General features: G+C 42.3%; 1 protein-coding gene and 2 non-coding genes across 6 annotated transcripts in view; all 3 read left to right on the forward strand.

Moving 5' to 3' along the window:
• LOC145406094 (cellular tumor antigen p53-like) overlaps positions 1-19234 on the forward strand; it is a 95181-nt gene that overhangs the window by 57152 nt on the left and 18795 nt on the right. For 2 of the 4 annotated variants that reach the window (XM_080277284.1, XM_080277286.1), the window contains exon 1: positions 12071-12278. The exons of 1 other annotated variant lie outside the window; for it this stretch is intronic. In XM_080277284.1, coding sequence (XP_080133410.1) covers positions 12243-12278 — 36 coding nt within the window. In that variant the 5' untranslated portion in view covers positions 12071-12242. Of the gene's footprint in view, positions 1-12070; positions 12279-19234 lie in introns of those variants that run through there. One more of the 4 variants, XM_080277288.1, reaches the window with a different exon arrangement.
• On the forward strand, positions 2928-2999 carry TRNAA-UGC (transfer RNA alanine (anticodon UGC)). Its single transcript has one exon. It is a non-coding gene; the product is annotated as a tRNA-Ala (tRNA).
• On the forward strand, positions 3009-3081 carry TRNAA-AGC (transfer RNA alanine (anticodon AGC)). The gene has a single exon. It is a non-coding gene; the product is annotated as a tRNA-Ala (tRNA).

Below are 19234 nucleotides of genomic sequence, written 5' to 3' on the forward strand. Positions count from 1 at the left end.
AGTTATCTAATATATCTATCTCATATTTATCATAAAAATATTTCAATAAACGAGGAACATGGTGGCCAGAGGACTGATAAAATAACCTAAAAGCCGCATTATTCTTTCCACTTAAGGCTTTAAAATACTCAGCTTGCACTAGGGCAACTTGGTGTCTAAGTAAAAGTAGTCCTGCTGCCTTGGATATACTATGATCACTTATTAATCTTGGCACATTATATATTTTCTTAAGAGCATTCGCAAATTCACTTTCAAAGCTTCTGAATACATTGCTCCCAAGCATATCTTTCATATTCCAAAGATTTAAACCATAATCAGGCACACAGTAGGCTTTAAACACAGTAACGTCTGTGGATTAACGTTCATAAATTTTCTAATTACTGAATTAAATGTAGCATAAAATGAGTTCAATCTGAAAGAATATTTTGATTATCAGAAAAGTTGTCTTGAATTACATGGCCTAAATATTTGTATTCATTTACCACTTCATAACGATTTAAATAACGGATACCTTGTGCCTGTTTCTTATTATGTTGAAATATAACAATTTTTTATTTATCTTTGTTAATTCTTAATTCAGATTATTAATATTCTGTTCAAATATGTCACACAAATATAGAATATGCTCTTCACTATCAGCTAGTAATGCTATATCATCAGCATATGCAATTGCATTCAATCTAACAACCCCAAGGCAGCAACCCACATCTGTTTCCGTCAGGGTTTTTAAAACATTATCTATGTACAGTTTAAAAAGTAAAGGAGAAAGAACTCCTCCCTGCCTCACTCATTTATTAATTATATGATACATTCCTTTACTCCCATTCCATGTCATTCTTGCTAACTGGTTTCTTAAATATCTCATTAAAATTAATGTTAAGTCAGGGGGAACTCCTTTATCCAGTAAAATATGACCCAATTTAAACTGATCAACATTATCAAAGGCCTTTGATAGATCCATAAAAGCTATGTATGATTTTCTGCCTCCTTTTGTATAAGACCTAATGGTTTCATAATGGTAGTAGTAGTTATAGTAGCAGTAGTAGTAGTGGTAGTTATAGTAGTTGTAGTAGTAGTAGTAGTAGTAGTAGTTATAGATGTAATAGTTATAGTAGTAGTAGTAGTAGAAGTTGTTGTTGTTGTTGCTGCACTTGGATTCATTGTCATTTTCACTGTATTCCTGTTGTCTCCAAACAGTTACTGTCTATCTATCTGTCTATCGCCAGACGCCTTAATCCCATAAGGGGTGGCCACAAACAAATCTCCTCCATGTCGCCCTGTCCCCCGCCATTTCGCTGCCCTGCTGTCACCTCTCTCAAAGACCATCACTTTACTCTTCCCTACATTCACCTTTAGATTCCGTTTCTTACACACTCTCCCAAACTCATCCACCAAGCCTTGCAGCTCCCCTTCGTCTTCACTCAACAACACAATATCATCTGCAAACAACAGTACAGGGAGTTTCCAAACACTATCCTCTCTCACCAGGGCCACTCCAACATCCACTACCCTACCTTGTACCTCTTTTATTACCCCATCCATGTACAGATTGAACAACCATGGAGACATGACACATCCCTGTTTCAACCCAGCCTTCAAAGAGAAAAATTCACTCAGTTCACCATCCACATGCACTGCAGCCTTCGCACCATCGTACATACTCTTCACAGCATTCAACAACTTCCCATCTACTCCATATATTCTTAACACTTTCCACAATCCTTGTCTATCCACCCTGTCATATGCTTTCTCCAAATCCATGAAAGCCGCATACAACTTCTTTCCCTTCTCTAGAAACTTTTCCGCTAAAGATCTAAGAATGAATATCTGATCTACACAACCTCATCCCTTCCTAAAGCCTCCCTGTTCTTCTCCAACTAATTTCTCTGTTCTTTCTGTAACTCTGTCAATAAATATCCTACCATACACTTTTCCTGTTACACTAAGAGGACGAATGCAGGATTATGTGGACACCATGCATATAGATAGATAGATAGATAGATATAGATATAGGTGTGGTAGTTGTGGTAATTGTGGTAGAGGTAGCTGTGGTAGGTGTGATAAGTGTGGTCGGGGTGTGTTTGGCGTCAGAATGTCTGGGCTTGTGATAATCCCCTGAGAGAGAGAGAGAGAGAGAGAGAGAAACTGTGGACGTCTTAGCATCTTATCCTCCTTTCCGCCTTCCTTCCTTCCTTCCTTCCTTCCTTCCTTCCTTCCTTCCTTCCTTCCTTCTTTCCTTCCTTCCTTCCTTCCTTCCTTCCTTCCTTCCTTCCTTCCTTCCTTCACCTCTTTAGTTAATCTACACCTATGTGCATGAGGTGTAAAAATGATGAACACACACACACACACACACACACACACACACACACACACACACACACACACACACACATAGGTGCCAAGTACAAGTGCCAAGTAGTGTAAGTTTTTCACCTCATTTCTCACTACCAGTACACACACACACACACACACACACACACACACAAAGTGCGTGCGTGTTTATTTTTATCAAACTTCCAATTAGACATATCTGGTCTTCCGCCACTACAAGGTCTTACACAACTACCACCACTACTACCACAACTACCACTACCACCATAACCACAACTACCACCATAACCACAACTACCACTACCACCATAACCACAACGTCTACGACTGTCACGGTAACCACCCATACCACAACTACTACCCTTACCACAATTAATACCACTACCACAGTTACGACCACTACGACAATTATCACCACTCCCACAATAACCATCACTACCATTATCACCACTTCCACAACAGCCACCGTTACCACACCAGCCACCATCACCAGAACTACCATCGCTACCACAACAACAACAGCTACCACCATAACCACACCCACCACCATTACTTCAACTACCACAGCTACCACCACTACCCCTTTTACTTCAGGAGGGGGTGTAGCTCAGTGGTAGAGCGTTCGCTTTGCATGTGAAAGGCCCCGGGTTCGATCCCCGGCACCTCCACGACCTGTTGGGGATGTAGCTCAAATGGTAGAGCGCTCGCTTAGCATGCGAGAGGTACGGGGATCGATGCCCCGCATCTCCAAAAACATGACATTTTTAGCAAACGATGTAGTACCGTCAAGTCTTACGTCCATTATAAATCTTGTATGTAAAGGCTCTAAACCAGAGGGTTATAATTCTGTCTATCTATATATCTATTGCCAGACGCCTCAATCCCGTTTGAGGAAGCCACAAACAAATCGCCTCCACGTCGACCTGTCCCCCGCCATTTCACTTACATAATTATAATTCTTGTATGTAAATAATCTCTTATTAAGGGCCATTAGGATATTTTTAACATCATTCGCGGGCCATACAAAATTATCAACTTGAAATCAACTGTATCCCAGTACTTTATATATATATATATATATATATATATATATATATATATATATATATATATATATATATATATGTATATATATATATACGTTCATGAGTTTCTGACATTACATTTATGAATTGCCTCACGGGCCTTATCAAATGGTCTTGCGGGCCTCATACGGCCCGGAGGCCGGACGTTGCCCATCCCTGATGTAAACTTAGGAGTCACCAGCAGTGTTAGCAGATTTCTCGATGACGAAAGTACATAAGAACATAAGAAGAGAGGATAACTGCAGTAGGCCAGTTGGCCCATGCTAGGCAGCTCCTAGAAGAGTAACTGACCTACTAGAATGAGATAAGGATAGCAAAGAAGAAGGCTTTCCCCCGCCCTCCAAACCCTCCAGCCGAAGCCGGCAGGAAAAAGTCAGAAAGAACACCACGCCGTATAGAAAAACTGGCGTGGACATTTTACAGGAAAGTGTGAAAGGAGAATAGAGACTATCATAGTGTAACCTGAAAAGAAAATTTTTTGAATTAGTATTGGTTATAAGATTTTCTTTATTCTATATCCACCCCTTATTTGTCATATGCTTATCTAGCCTATGCTTGAAACTCTCAATGGAAGAGGCAGCAACTACTTTACTAGGTAGCTTATTCCATTCGTCTACTACTCTATTACCAAACCAATTTCTACCTATTTCCTTACTGAAACGGAATTTTTCTAGTTTGAAACCATTATTTCTAGTTCTATCCTGTATGCTCACTTTAAGTACCTTGCTAATATCTCCCTTATTTATACCATTCCTCCACTTAAACACCTCAATTAAGTCTCCCCTTACTCTACGCCTCTCTAGCGAATGCAGACTTAGTCTTTTCAGTCTGTCTTCATATGACAGGACGTCATGTATCATTTTAGTCATTCTTCTCTGTACATTTTCTAACGAATTAATATCCATTCTATAGTAAGGACACCAAAATTGTACTGCGTAGTCTAAATGTGGCCTTACTAATGCTAGATAAAGTTTTAGTATTACTTTAGATGATCTATTGCTCACGCTTCTCGAAATAAATCCTAGGACCCTATTTGCTTTATTCCTCGCATTAATACACTGTTGCCTTGGTTTAAGGTCGTTACTAATCATAACTCCTAGATCTCTCTCGCATTCCGATTTGCTAATTTCTTTGTTATCTAAGCTGTATTTAGTATCTCCAATGGTCTTGCCTACGTTAAGTACTTTACATTTTTCAACGTTAAATTCCATTTGCCAAGTTTTAGACCATTTGGACAATGTATCGAGGTCTTTTTGTAAGTTATGGCAATCGTCAGTCGAGTTAATGATACGCCCTATTTTTGTATCGTCGGCAAATTTGCTGATGCTGCTATTGACTCCTAAGTCTAGATCATTTATATATATGATAAATAATAAGGGACCGAGTACTGAACCCTGTGGTACACTAATCTCCAGTAGGAGGTATCATTGACTCAACGGGCGACTGTGTTAAACCTTCACAAAGATTATGTATTGTCCTGATGGTGTAAAGATTGGCAGGTGAAGTACACATGGAAAAATGTACAGTGTTCAGCATCACCACAACCAATACCACCACGCTTTCTCCTGCACACACACACACACACACACACACACACACACACACACACACACACACACACACGTGTTTGGCCTTGAGGGGATGTGAGGTCAGCATCCCCCCACCTGACCCCCCCCTTTGTTACTAGGCAACTGACCCCTCCCCCCCTCTCTCTCTAGATAACCGCCTCATCCCCCTTTCATCTCTCCATTTCTTTCTAGGTTAACCCTTTCCCACCATCCTTCCTCCCTCCCTTCATCTTCCCTCTCCTTCCCCCCTTCCTTTACCTCCTCATCCTTCCTCTCCTCCCTCGCTCCATCCTTCCCTTTGAATCTTACCCCTCCTCTTCCTCTCCCATCCCACCCCTTCCTTCCAACCCTCCTCCTTTCCTTGCCCCCCTCCCTCTCCCCCCCCCTCATCCTCTGTGCCTCCCTACTCCTACCTCTATGGTGCCTCCCCTTCTGAATTTACCCGACAATATTTTCAAACCTCTTACCCTCTCTCCCCCTACTCAGTTTTCCTCCCTCTCTCCCTTCCTTAACCCTTCCCTCCCCCCTCCCTCTCTCTTCTTCCTCCCTTTCCTCTCCCTTCCCTGTCTTTCCTCCAAATCCCTCTCCTCCGTTTCTCAGGCCATTTTCTTTTCAGTTCTCCCTCCTTCTCCTTCACGTCTTCCTTTTCACTCTTCCGCTTCTTTTGTTTCTCTGTGGTGTTGCCGTCGCCAGTCCTTCATATTTACTGTATTATCTGTATTTTTCTCTTCTTCCTGCCTTTGTATTCTTCCTTGTTCCATTTTCCTTTTCCTTCCTCACCAGTTCCCCCTCCTGCCCTCATCCCGTTTTCTCTTTATTTATATATATCTCGTGTATCAGTTTTTACTCACCTTTATCCAGCTTTTCCTCTCGTGTACACACACACACACACACACACACACACACACACACAATGTATACTTTCACTGGCATGTTTATCACTGAGGGAGGTAGATGGACAACTCTCTCTCTCTCTCTCTCTCTCTCTCCTGGATAAAGACGAATGAGTAAGGGGTTTGGCTATACTGAGTCCCGTGACTCTGTGTGTGTGTGTGTGTGTGTGTGTGTGTGTGTGTGTGTGTGTGTGTCCTACCTTTCTACTCGTACCAGCGTCCACTATTATTTTCTTTGTATTATTATTATTATTATTATTATTAAAACGGCGGTGCTCAGGAAATAGCCAACTCGGGTCATAAGGCTGCCACGCTACCACTGAACCACCCTGGCTCTTTGCTGTCACTCCCTTTACCTTAACTTGCTGATTTAGGTCCATTTGCAGCGTATCTCAGCTTGCTCAGTGGCAGAAGACAGTGCCACGGCTCTACATCCTCACCATAGCTCTTCTTCGTGACTAGCATCGTAATCTAATGTCCACTTTTACAGGCTCACCATTGAAGGTGAAGAGGTGGCATTTTAGGCCAAGTTAGATTAAAAGGAGTATAGTTATTTTTAAATCCTAAAGCATAACTCAGCGGTTTAACGGTTAACTATCGTGTATCGTACTTAATTGTATTGTAAACTGCCAAATTAACCACATTCCCAACGATGGCTGTGTACCTAAACTCTAACTCAGTGGTTTTATGATGAACTGTCGTGTATCGTGCTTAATTGTATGGTAAACTGCCAAAATAACATTTTCAACGATAGCCGTGTAATGATGCTTTTCCCTGCACCATCACCCGCGCTGGGGAAGTGGCCGTTGGTAGGATGCAATCATCATCATCCGGACCTCCTTTCTCACCCTAGGGCTGGGTGAGGAGTAGCAATGTCCAGACAGCCCAAATTTGCCCAATCCAATGTTCCACGCTTCCATTCACTTATCATTCAAGCCCCCGGAATCCTGGCTCTACCGGATACGCCAAAAACATTCACCACGTTCTATAGCTTCACATAAACGTATCCAGTTGAGTCAATCCGGACGCTCCCACGTTAAAAAGGAGTGCCAAATCCCTGATCATGCACTTCTCACAACGTTCATCCAGCCAGCTCGATCTCTTGTCAGTTCCTTAGCCTCACCGACTTCCAAACCTCTCTTCCTTAAACACTCATCCACCATATCTCTCCACCTTCGCCTTGGCCTACCTCGCCTCCTCCCTCCTTCAAATTCGCTCAGATATACCTTTTTCACTATTCTATTGTTATCCATTCTCTCCACATGACCATACCATCTCAGGACACTTTCTTCGATTCTGGTGTCCACCAACTTCCTCATTCCATACCTTTCACGAATCACATTATTTCGTAACCTATCCACCCTCTGTACTCCACATACATTCCTCAGCAGTCCCATCTCCACGTCTCTTACTCTTGACTTTTCATTTTCATGTTATTTTCCTTTTTCTCGTTTTCTTGACCACCTGAACCTTAGAATATTAAAAAGAAAGAATAACTGCAGACGCCCAGTTGAAGATGCCTGTTCGTTTACCCATACATGTGTCAACCGATTTTGTTCACTCCTAGAACGACTTTTGAATTGAAGGACCCGCACTCTCGTCGCCTAACACCATTTCCTTAGCGATTTATTTTTGGATATGGCTGGTTAATGTTTTGTAACTTACTTATGCAGAGTATGGCGATATTGGAATGACTTAAGCAACACGAGAGACGATAGTAAACGTAAATTAAGCAAAACAAATCGCTTAGGAAGAGGTGTTACGGAGCTTCCCCAACTAATGAGAATGCGAACCTCCCTAACACCTTTAACTAAGCGATTTATATTGTTTACTACACCTTTATATCCTCCTCTGTTATTTAAATCATTCTAATATCACCATACTCTGTAAATATCGTACAAAACTATATTAACCGGCTGTGTCTAAAAATAAATCGCTAAGGAAGAGGTGCTAGGGAGCCACCAGTAATAATAATAATAATAATAATAATAATAATAATAATAAATAATTTTGCAGCCACCATATTATTTTATTTAGCTTAGACCTCAGTTGGTAGTCTCTCTCTCTCTCTCTCTCTCTACTTGACACGTGCTTTATGCTGCATTCCAGGCGGTTTAGGGTAACAAAGACTGGTATAGAGGAACTTTACAAATATTCAAAGTTGAAATTCGTTTAACGGCAACAAGAATTTAACCCCTTCAATCTGCTGGTATCGTATTGGTCTGTTCGTGCTGCCTCCACATTATTTCATCCTAACACAGACTCTACAGCTCAGTCTCTCGTAAATAATAAATTCGTCTAAGCACCAAAAGATACAAAAATGCGTCGTCGGGGGGAAGGAACTAACGTAAACAAAACTTCCGGGATGAAAGTCAGTGCTCAATATTAGCAACCTTATCCATAGTTGCTATCTCCAGACCATTTTATTCAGTTTTGCAGAGACTAAATTCCAACCCCGAGTCATTTCTATTGTAGCGTGACCTTAAGTTGAATAAAATCGTCCGGTACGTGCAAGAATGAACAAAAACACATAATTGAGCTGAAGGGAAGAAGCACAAGCCTTTAGATATTGTCCTAGTTGCGTGGGCGTCTGGCGAGAGGATGTGGCATATGTAACAGGGAGATGTGGCAACGCTGGAGTGACGTCAAAGCTTCATGGGGATTCAGCGATATTTATAAACGATCCTAACCATTTTTTTTTTTTTTTTTTCATAAATGAGCCTCTTGACTGGTGACTTATTTAATCAGAACAGTTTTTCATGGTTGCATTTCTTCAGTTTAATGTTTCCTCTGGTTTGGCATGATTGGTGGCTGTTTGAAGATGAAGTTAGTGAATCGTACAGAACTCAAGCTAAAGAAAGTTTTAAGATTATTACCATCTTAACAGTACCACAACCATGGTACGGTGAAATGGGATGTGTTTTTGGTAAAGCATGTTTGAATTAGTTGCTGGTTCCTTGAAAGCAGTGATAAGAAACAGGGAAGTGAGCATGGAAGTAAAAAAGTTACTACATGACAGTATTGTGATACCAACTCTAACGTACGGAAGTGAAGCTTGGACGTTGTTGGAAGGACACAAGTCAAGAGTGAGAGCAGTGGAAATGAGTTATTTAAGGGGAGCCTGTGGAGTCACATGGAGAGACAGGCTGACGAATGAGGATATAAAGGAGCGTTGTGGTGTTGATGTGGATGTGATAGGAAGCGTTGTGAGGAACACACTGAGGTGGTTTGGCCATGTGGAGAGGATGGAGGGTGAAAGACTGACGAAGAGAGTGTATGTGAGTGAGGTGGAGGGTGGAAGAGGGAGGGGGAGACCGAGGATGAGATGGAGGGATGGGGTGGAGAGGTATATGAGAGAGGGGGGTGTGAGTTGGGAGCAGGGTAGTGAAATGGCGGGGGACAGGGCGACTTGGAGGCGATTTGTTTGTGGCCACCCCAAACGGGATTGAGGCGTCTGGCAATAGATAGATAGATAGATGTTTGAATTAAGGGCTCATGCTCTTATATATGTAGTTTATGAAGCAAATAGTTGTAGATATATGCCTCGGAATTTACGATTTTTGTGTATGCCGACATAAGAGTAGGAGACTTGTAGCACATCTTTCTTGGCGATTTGTTTTGCACAGTACTCTTGAATACTGTATTGTGTCGATTTTTTTTTTTTTTTTACCGGTACATTTTGCATCAGTAACATAGAAGATAGTAATAAGTAATATAAGTAAGAGATGTTTCTGTACAGTACTCCTGAATACTGTATTGTGTTGTTTTTTTTATCATCGTTATCGGATACGTTTATGTGAAGCTACAAAATGTGGTGAATGTTTTTGGCGTATCCGATAAAGCCAGGATTCCGGGGGCTTGAACGATGAGTGAATGAATGCTTTGCCCATTGGATTGGGTAAATTTGGGCTGTCTGGACATTGCTACTCCTCACCATGCCCTAGGGTGGGAAAGGATGTCCGGATGATGATGATGATGATGATACAGTTTGCCTCAGGAACATAGATAATAAGTAATATAAGTAAGCGATGTTGCCGTACAGTATAGTATCTTCACAGTCGATTTGACAACAAGCAGTGTTTGTCTGCCCGCGAGTCTGTGGCCTTGGCAACAATACGAATGAAAACGGTTGCCAGTTACGTTGATGGTCGTTATAATTCAATTGGTGCTCACACTCATTAGTTAGATAGGTCAGTGCTGTATGCTTATTTATTAACTCATATTTTTCTGCTGATATTCTTAACAGTAGTGTAACTTTATAAACATTGAGGGCTAAATATCTTAATGGTTAATATGCAACGTACAGCCACTCTCCAACAACGTCTTTATCAGGGCTGTATCCTGTCTTCCATATTTTTCATTCTTTCCCTACTATTGTCTGTAATTGTGTTTTTCATATTATCGCAGAATATTTCATGTAACACCTATCGTTACAACCGATAAGGAAGTCATCAAAGTTTTTACCATGAGTGTACCTATTGTGTCTGATGTGGATTTGGCAGACTGCAGGTTGATATAATGTCGAGGCCTAATAATAAATTGAAATAAATCGTGTGCTCTCACTAAATGGCTGGTTTGGTGGTGGAATGCATGAATCCCACTGTTGTAATCCCTCGTTATAGTGTTACTCTATCAGGCTTGGGCATGACGGTCGTTACAGCACAATATTTCAATCCTTTGTCCCAGGCAGAGGGTACGCTGATTTTGTATCGCGTGTGTGTGTGTGTGTGTGTGTGTGTGTGTGGGTGTATTGATTTTTTTTTAGCGGGGCTTCTTAAGAAAGATGTTGCAGTAGTATCTCAGTGATTTACAAACATTCAGCCCATCTTTTATTCTTGCAACCACCAGACGATATACACAGCTGGCAACTCACTTAACTGCAATACGTTCCTTGCCGTCACAACCAACTGATATTATTATCTTCTGCCGCTCTGATCCCACTGGTAATATTACTGATAATACTGTGGCAGTGGTATTGGCGGGCGTGACTTGCAGATTCGCGTACTTAACCCTTTGGTTGCGGTGATCTGAATTACACGTACGGTGTTAAGTTGGATTATAGTGAGAAATTCTGCTACTTAAGTGACTGGTGTTATTGGCGGGCATGACTTGCAGATTCGCGTACTTAACCCCTTGGCTGCGGTAGTTGCTGTGATGTTATGCAGTTCTTTGTTCTCATTATGATTTGGAACATTTTGAACATTCTTGGTGCCTAATCTTTCTCATGAGCCTGAACAAAATCACCTGACAGACGGAATAACACACAAAGGAGTTAACTGGCAGCCAAAGGGTTAACTGCATCTCCCCAGGCATATAGGCCAAGATGGATGCCGGAGTAGATAACTTTTTAAACCAGTTATTATGTCACAGGCTGATGACAACACAGGAGAGCCTCGCTAATGACCTGCCACTTGTTTTTATTGTGGTCCGTATACCCTAGTTATATTTAGTAGCGTCGCAGGTTGCTGAGTCTCGTAGCTTGGATATTGAGTACGAGCTTGGCAACGTCAGGGACCGTATTTATGTTACTCGTGGTTAAACCTTTTCTTGCCAAATTATTCGCGTGTCTGGTTCGGTACTTTATTTTTGTATTTGTTAGTTATGTCCGTTTAAGAAAAATGACAAGAGAATAATAAGCAGTAATAAGAGGTATTGCGTAATGCTAGGCCGACGAGAATTCGACTCAGGGTGTGTAGGTATGGCATGCAAGGGGAGGAGGTGTGGCAACGGTGCAGGTTTCCGGGAATCTCCACCAATAGCGGACCAAGACGTCACACCCAATGACGTCATGTAGTGCCAAGTTCTTTATGAAGTTCTCACAATTACTAGCCGCTAAATCGAAACAGTGTAGATATATGCTTTTTTTCTTTTCTTTTTTTTCTTTTTTTTATGCTTTTGAAGGTTTAGCCATTTTCGTAACGACGTTCTAATTTTCAAAATATAGCAACATCTGTGAAGTTGGATTTGGCGGGAGAGGGAGACGGAGTGGAGATGGACAGGGGAGAGATGTAAAGCTGTGTGATTGAGGGTAGTTTATGAATTGAGAGCAGGCTGATGGAGGAGGATAGGGTGATATAGAGGCAGTTTGTTCCTGGACTCTATTTCAGGGATTAAGATGCCTGGCCGTACTATAGATAGGTAGATTTGGCATCCTTCGTGACGTCACTCCATTCCAGTCTCTCGTGGTGCAACATAGTGGGTGGACGTCGTAAAAGTCTCTCCTGTTCCAAAACCTCCAAAACACTGGGAAATAAGGCGGAATCTGGTGTTTGGGAGCCCGCTAGAGGTGGGGGAACCATTGACTGTAGTGGCGAGTGTGGTAATTGGTTGCGTAGAGGCAGTGGTGTGAGGGTGGTGGTGGCGGCATGAGTTCGGTGGTGATATGTAAAGTGGAAACCGCGGTAAGAAATTGCTCTTGTTTTTAGCACCGTTTACGTAGTGCACCCAGTGTTACGTTGATTTTTGTGGAAACTACCATAATTTGAAACGAGCATAGAATGAAAATCGATAGATGATGTGGAACGTTAAAAAAATATAGATTATATAATTGCAATGCTTCTCCGTAAGTTGTGCTGTCTGGGACTCCTTGCAGTTTGTATGTATATTTGTCTTCCCCGAAATGATTTTTGTTCGTGAATGATGCTATAGTTCTTTCACCTTAACTTGGCTTAGATTTTCGTTTGTTTGCTGCGTGCCAACAAAAAAAAGATTACGTTGCTACCTCTGTACCTCCTGTTAGTTGCTAGCACCTTTTCCTGAGTAGCATCATCCTCTAGTGCTAATTTGCTGTTATAAGTCAGCATAATAAGAGATGGCTGTTTTAAAGCTAGTTATAGTGAAAAGAGTATATGCCTTTGTTCTTTCCGCCCACAAATGGTGAACCGTATTTTCGTTCGTAGGGATGATGGGCTACGACCGTCTGATCACCTGATTAAATTTTGTAGGTCCAAAAATTGTAAGAGAAAAAAAATCGTTTTTTCGCAACAGTTCTTTTCAGATCCGTCATATCGACATGAAACCAAAACCTAAATGTGCATCTTTCAAATCTGCATCCTATAACACGCTTCATTACATCAGAGGGGCCATCCTCCAAATAGTGGGTCGGGACTGAAATTTCAAATGGGCATAAAATTGTCAGTTCTCACCCGATTTACTCCAAATTTGATATGTGACATTTGACTATATATCCTGTTCTGCGTCAGTACTAAAATGACTGCCGGGGACGGTTTTGCTGTGCCTTGGTACCGCTTCTTATTAATATTATTTTACCATGGTGGTCACATGTATGCTGTTCATATCGACATAGTTTGCATTAATCATTACGAAAAAAAAAAAAAAAAGTCAGTTATTTGAAAGAATTGTTCGAAATGTAACAAAAACGGGAGTGTCTGTTGGAGTTCTTGTGATGAAAGAGGTTGAATATATCCCAGTTATCTCTTTTATTACCAGAGATATTAAAGCGGAATAAAATCATCTTGTAGCAGCAAAAATTGGATAATCAGGTCATCTATTATTCTTCTACAAGGTAATGGGTACAAGAGAGGAACGGATTCAGTGTGGTGGCACGGATATAACAGGGCAGCGGGTTATACAAATATTCCTCCACTCCCTCTTCCGTATAAGATGGTGGACTGAGGAGGGCAACTTACAGCGTGCATTTTGGGTTCACGGGCGGATGAACATGGGGCTGCAGTTACTATTACTACTTCTACTATTACATTACTACAACTTATACTACTACTGGTACTACTACTCCTGTTACTTATACTACTTTTACTGCTACTACTGCTTCTGGCCCTTTCATTCTCAGTGTTCCTGGAGTTTCATAATTATAATCCTGTCACAAATCAGAATGAAATGAAGACGTACGGGAATGAAAGAGGTTAAATGATAATCCGCTGCCAAATTAGCATAATCTCAACACGTGAGTCATATCCGGAGGTGAACGACTTTCCTTGGTGACAGGATTTAGTCTCTTTTAGTCTTTATATTGGTTGAAACGTAATTGGCACTCCACTACCAGCACGCCGGGAGGGATGTGTGTGTTGCGGGAGCGGCTCTGTGTGCTGGTGTGGGCGTGGGTGTGGCAGTGGCAGTAGGAAGTGGACAGAAGACACTGAATCACCCCAGCAAAAGAAATCAGCCGGTGGAGTGGAAAAGAAGCGTTATATGTGGACTACCCTGTGTTCTTGTTACCTGTTTATTGCCAGACGTCATAATCTCATACGGGGTGGCCACAAACAAATCGACTCCACGTCACGCTGTTCTTGTTATCATTGGGTGATTTGACCTGGCAGATCTTTGAAGTAATGAAAGTGTTTTATGAAAATTATCTCTTCTGTATTTAGTTGTGAAAAGTTAATGAAGGTTATTAGTTCTTACTGTAACTCGTATATTTAGCACCGGTAATGAACGGTGTTATTGAAGGTAACGAAAGTGTTTTATGTATCTTGCCAAACGCCTTATTCCCTTATACGGGGTGGCCACAAACAAATCGCCTCCACGTCACCCTGTCCCCCGCCATTTCACTGCCCTGCTCCCAGCTCACTCTCATATACGGTACCTCTCCACTCCATCCCTCCATCTCATTCTTGGCCTTCCCCTCCCTCTACCCCTCGATCTCACTCATACACTCCTCGTCCGTCTCTCACTCCATGAAAGTGTTAGTTATTAGTTCTGTATTAGTGAAGAGTTAATGAAGGGTATTATCTTACTGTAACTCGTATATTTATTAGTGAAAGGGTTAATGAAGGTTATTCTCTTATCTCCTATATTTAGTAATGAAAGGATTAATTTAGGTTTTTATCCCTTAACTCTTCCATCCGGAAAAGTCTCCCCCAAGCTGAATAACCGTCTGTGGTGCTTTTACCTGAACTTGGCCCAGATGTTCGCCCTTTCTGGCATTTTGTATTACTTAGTTGCAGAAAATGGCAATACTACGGCTCTGCATCCTGCCTATAGCGCTTCTTCGTGACTAGCATCGTATTCTAGTGCTTATATATTGTTACAGACACTTCATCCTGCCCATAGCACTTCTTTGTGACTAGCATCGTATTCTAGTACTAATATATTGTTGAAACTCAGTATTCAAGATGGAGAGAGAGTTTTTAGCCCAGTTTTTAGCCAGCTTAGAGTAAAAAGAGTATAGTGGTAGCAAAAATAGAGGTATGTTGGGGGTGAAGTGGTTCATGAAGGATTTATCGGGAATCTGTTGGGTATATAACGACTCTGGTTTAAAATATTTGCCCAAGAGATGAATAAGGTGAATAATATCGTTTGGAGTTAGCAGGTTGGCAGGGCTATGGTAGGAAAATAACGTCATAGTGAAAAGACAGCTCGAGAAAGTTTGTGAATGTGGTGGTAGGATGAAAAAGTGAGGAATGTGTTATGTATTCGTAATTCTCTTTCTCTCTCTCTCTCTCTGAAAGTGGTGCGTGTACGATTTGTGTGAAGAAGTGTGTATACAATAGCTGCTGCTCGTGTGTGTGTGTGTGTGTTTGAGAGAGAGAGGCATGTACGGTTTGATGTGATAGTGTGTGTGTGTGTGTGAGAGAGAGAGAGAGGGAGAATGTGTGTACAATATAAGATGAGTGTGTGTGTTTACGATAAGATGTAATAGTGTGTACGATACCGGTACTGCTCTTTAGAGAGGGGGGACGAAGATAAGGACAGAGAGGGTGGTGAGTGTGGTCATTGTCAGCGATATCTTAAAGTAACGAGGACACGATAAATACTCCACTACCTTTGTTCATTTTCAAACGTTATTTCTTCTCTTCCCTTCTATCTTCCATCCTCTCCTCTCTTCCTCTTCTTCTCTTTTCCTTCTCTCTTCTTCACCCTCATCTCTGCCTTTCCTCCTCTTCACTCCTCCTTCACTTTTCCTCCTCTTCTCCTCTACCTCCTCGTCTTTTTTTCTCCTTTCTCTTTCCTTACTCATCTCTTCCATTCTCTCTCCCTCTTCTCATTCCTCATCTCCCTTCCTTCTCCTCTTTCCTCCTCCTTTTGTCTTCTCTCCCTCTTCCTTCTAAAACTCTGCTTCCCGTCCCTCCCAACTCCTGCGTATGTGTGCGTGTTTGTGTGTATGTGCCTGTGTTCATATGCGTGTGTGTTATAATTATAGCTGTGTCCTCATAATGTACCGTGTGTGTGTGTGTATGCCTGAGAGAGAGAGAGAGAGAGAGAGAGAGAGAGCCGGTACGTTTCCCGTTAGTATATGTGTGTGTGTATGTGTGTGTGTGATATAAAAGGTACCTTTCCCTTTGGTGTGTTGTTTGTATGTTTGTGTATGTGTTCTTGTGATACCGGTACATTTCCCTTCAGTGTGTGTGTGTGATATAAAAGGTACCTTTCCCGTCGGTGTGTGTTTGTGATAACCGTACCTTTCCCGTGTGTGTGTGTTTGTGTACCTATCCCGTCACAGCGTCAACCCACGGGCACTGTTTATGCTATCAGTAGACCCTTCATAACCTCGCGACCGTGTTATCAAGTGGCGGGGGGCGAGATGAAGGTGGGGGTTAGGGGGTAAGTGGAGGCAGGTGGGGGGGATTTGGGGGAGGAGGCGAGCTGAGATGGAGAACGAGAAGGCCAACACAACAATAACATGTATATATATATCCAACATCGTTCAACTGTACTGACTATCCTGTTTCTCCCACTGCACTTTCTTCACCAAATCTCTTTTTTCCGAATATCAACCGGATAATAATAATAATAATGTAGTAGTAGTAGTAATAATAATAATATGCGGGGTGAACAGGGGTAAGGGTGAAGCAGCTGGGGTGGGGGAGTGGGGCGATGGGGGTATGGAGATGGTAAGGGTGAGGTGACGTAGCGGGTAAACTTTAGTGGAGAGAGACGGAAATCAAACCTGACTTATCATCTCAGTAGCCTTTTATTTTATTGTTACTGCCTCAAGATGTAATTCAGCCATTTCTTTTAGTGAAGAGTTTAAAAAGATGCGTATTCTAGTGAGTTAAGGAAGTTCCCTAACACCATTTCCTAAGCGATTTATTTTGCTTATTACACGTTACTGCCCTCTTCTGTTAAAATCCTTCTAGTGTCGCCATACTCTGCATAAATAACGTACACAAGAGTATTAACCAGCCATATCCTCAAATAAATCGCCAAGGAAGAGGTGCTAGGGAGGTTTTTTACCCAAAGAGACGGGCCATATAATCCATTTGAGGGCACACCCACACACCCTATTTCATTCAGGCTTCTACTGTAGGAGTTTATATTTTAATTCGAAATCCCACTGTAATAAATTGTTTGTTATTAGCTACAGCGAAATGAAAGACATACTCAGGCTGAAAGGGTTAAAGAGTGAAAGTACAGTGTGAGGGAGGGTACGGTGAATAAAACGTTCACCATATCACTGTTAACCGTATTGTGTTTTCACCGTGCCTCGCTGCCTCCTCCTCCCCCTGCACCATACTAGCCATATCACTGTCTGCATTTGTATTGGTTCTACCCTTCCGACCCCTTGGTATATTCTAGATGCATGATTGTGAGGGGAGGGGAGGATAGTGGTGTGCCTCTGAAAAGCTCCATCTCGACAGAGGACACTACGGACTCTTCAACACATTCCCGCGCTGTTTTAAAAGCCAATTTCTCTTTGTTAAATATCTACACTTGTGTGAAACTGTGAATTACAATAATGTCATATACCATAAATAATACAAGTTGAAAACGTAATTATAACAGCGTGAATTGTTTTATCATGTGAGGAAATGAACTATTGAGGACAACCATACCATTTCTTTGGTCCTGCCATATTACATTTCTACTACGTTGTGGAAGTGAGGTTCTGAATATATAATTGGCTCAGACTGTAAATTAAACCTAGTGGATATCTTGACTCAATCTCTGTTGGCTTAAGTTATGGATGTGTGTAGACCGAGGATGAGGTGGAGGGATGGAGTTGAGAGGTATAGTGAGGAAAGGGGGAGTGAGTTGCGCGGAGGGCAGTCAAATGGTGGGTGACAGCAACTTGGTGGCGTTTTGTCTGCGGCCACCCTTTGCGGGATTAGGGCGTCGGGCTATAGATAGATAGGGTTGGTGTCGGAGCGGGGAGGGAGGGAGACTTGATAATTTTCTCCAGATAAGACACGCAGTAGTACCATGTAAGATAATGATACCAGTACGGAAGTGTAAAGTGGTCACAAACACAGCATACACCGCCTTCCTGTGTGATAAGTTTACTTGTTTTGCCGCCAGTGTGTCGCCATACTCTTTGATGGTGGGGGTTGGGGTGCGGACGCGGTTGTACGGGACGCGCGAAATTTTAAAATGCTTAGGTCTTCTCGTTGTCTGGAGTGCCATAGTGAATCTCAGTGCTTTGTGTGTGTGTGTGTGTGAGAGAGAGAGAGAGAGAGAGAGAGATCTGGTACCTTTCCCGTCATTCGTGTGTGTGTGTGAGATGTGGTAACCTTCCCGTCATTTGTGTGTGTGTGTCCAGCTTAAGCTTGCGTAAGTTGTTTTTTTATTAACTTTTTAATACAGCTCGTAGTTCAGGTAGTTCCGTGATTTTTAAACTACGGAGAGAGAAGAAAAAACTAACCGCCTTATTATTGAAACTAAGAGTGTGAAAGTATTTGGCGGTAATGTCGGGAGCCTGTGGTGATAATGTAATATATATTACCATTTTACCGTAACGCATATCACTGTGACTGTAATGTAGCATGCAGGATGGTCAAGCGCCGAGAGAGAGAGAGGAGGGACGGTGGGGTTGGGTGGGAGAGAGGACGGTGGGGTGGGTGGGGTGTGACGTCATACAGACATGTTACCAGCTTGTGCCACTCGGGAGAAAACGTACATACACGCAGACACTCATGGAGATAGCACACACACACACACACACACACACACACACACACACAGTATCGGATCTTCAACGAAACTAAGTATTTGGTAACTCTCTCTCTCTCTCTCTCTCTCTCTCCGTTCGAGACGGTGGGAGACAAGGGAAGGGGAGTGAGAAAATGGAGGGTTGAGGAGGGAGGGAGGGAGGATGCGTATGGAGAACGATGGAAGGGTAGAGGTGATAGAAAGGAAAGGTGATAGATATATGTGAGTGGGAAAGAAAAGTGGGAAAAACAGACGGAGAGAGGTAAGAGATGGGGAGGAGAGAGGGAAGGAGTTAGAATGAGGGAGAGAAGGGGGTGGGGAGGTGCTGTGGTGGTGGGAGGCCTGCGAAGTTGCGAACGTATACCAGTGGGAGGAATGGAGGGAAGTGTGAGGGTGAGTGGTTGAGAGGGAGGGAAATAGTGAACGATGAGAGGGAGATAGTAAGAGGGTGGAGGGGTTGGAGGAACAGGAAACCGTGGCAAGGAGAGACGCGAATCGTATCCTGATGGGA

This window comes from Coenobita brevimanus, chromosome 69, assembly GCF_032717465.1.
Source record: "Coenobita brevimanus isolate Jiangsu-jjx chromosome 69, ASM3271746v2, whole genome shotgun sequence".
Lineage (NCBI taxonomy): Eukaryota > Metazoa > Arthropoda > Malacostraca > Decapoda > Coenobitidae > Coenobita > Coenobita brevimanus.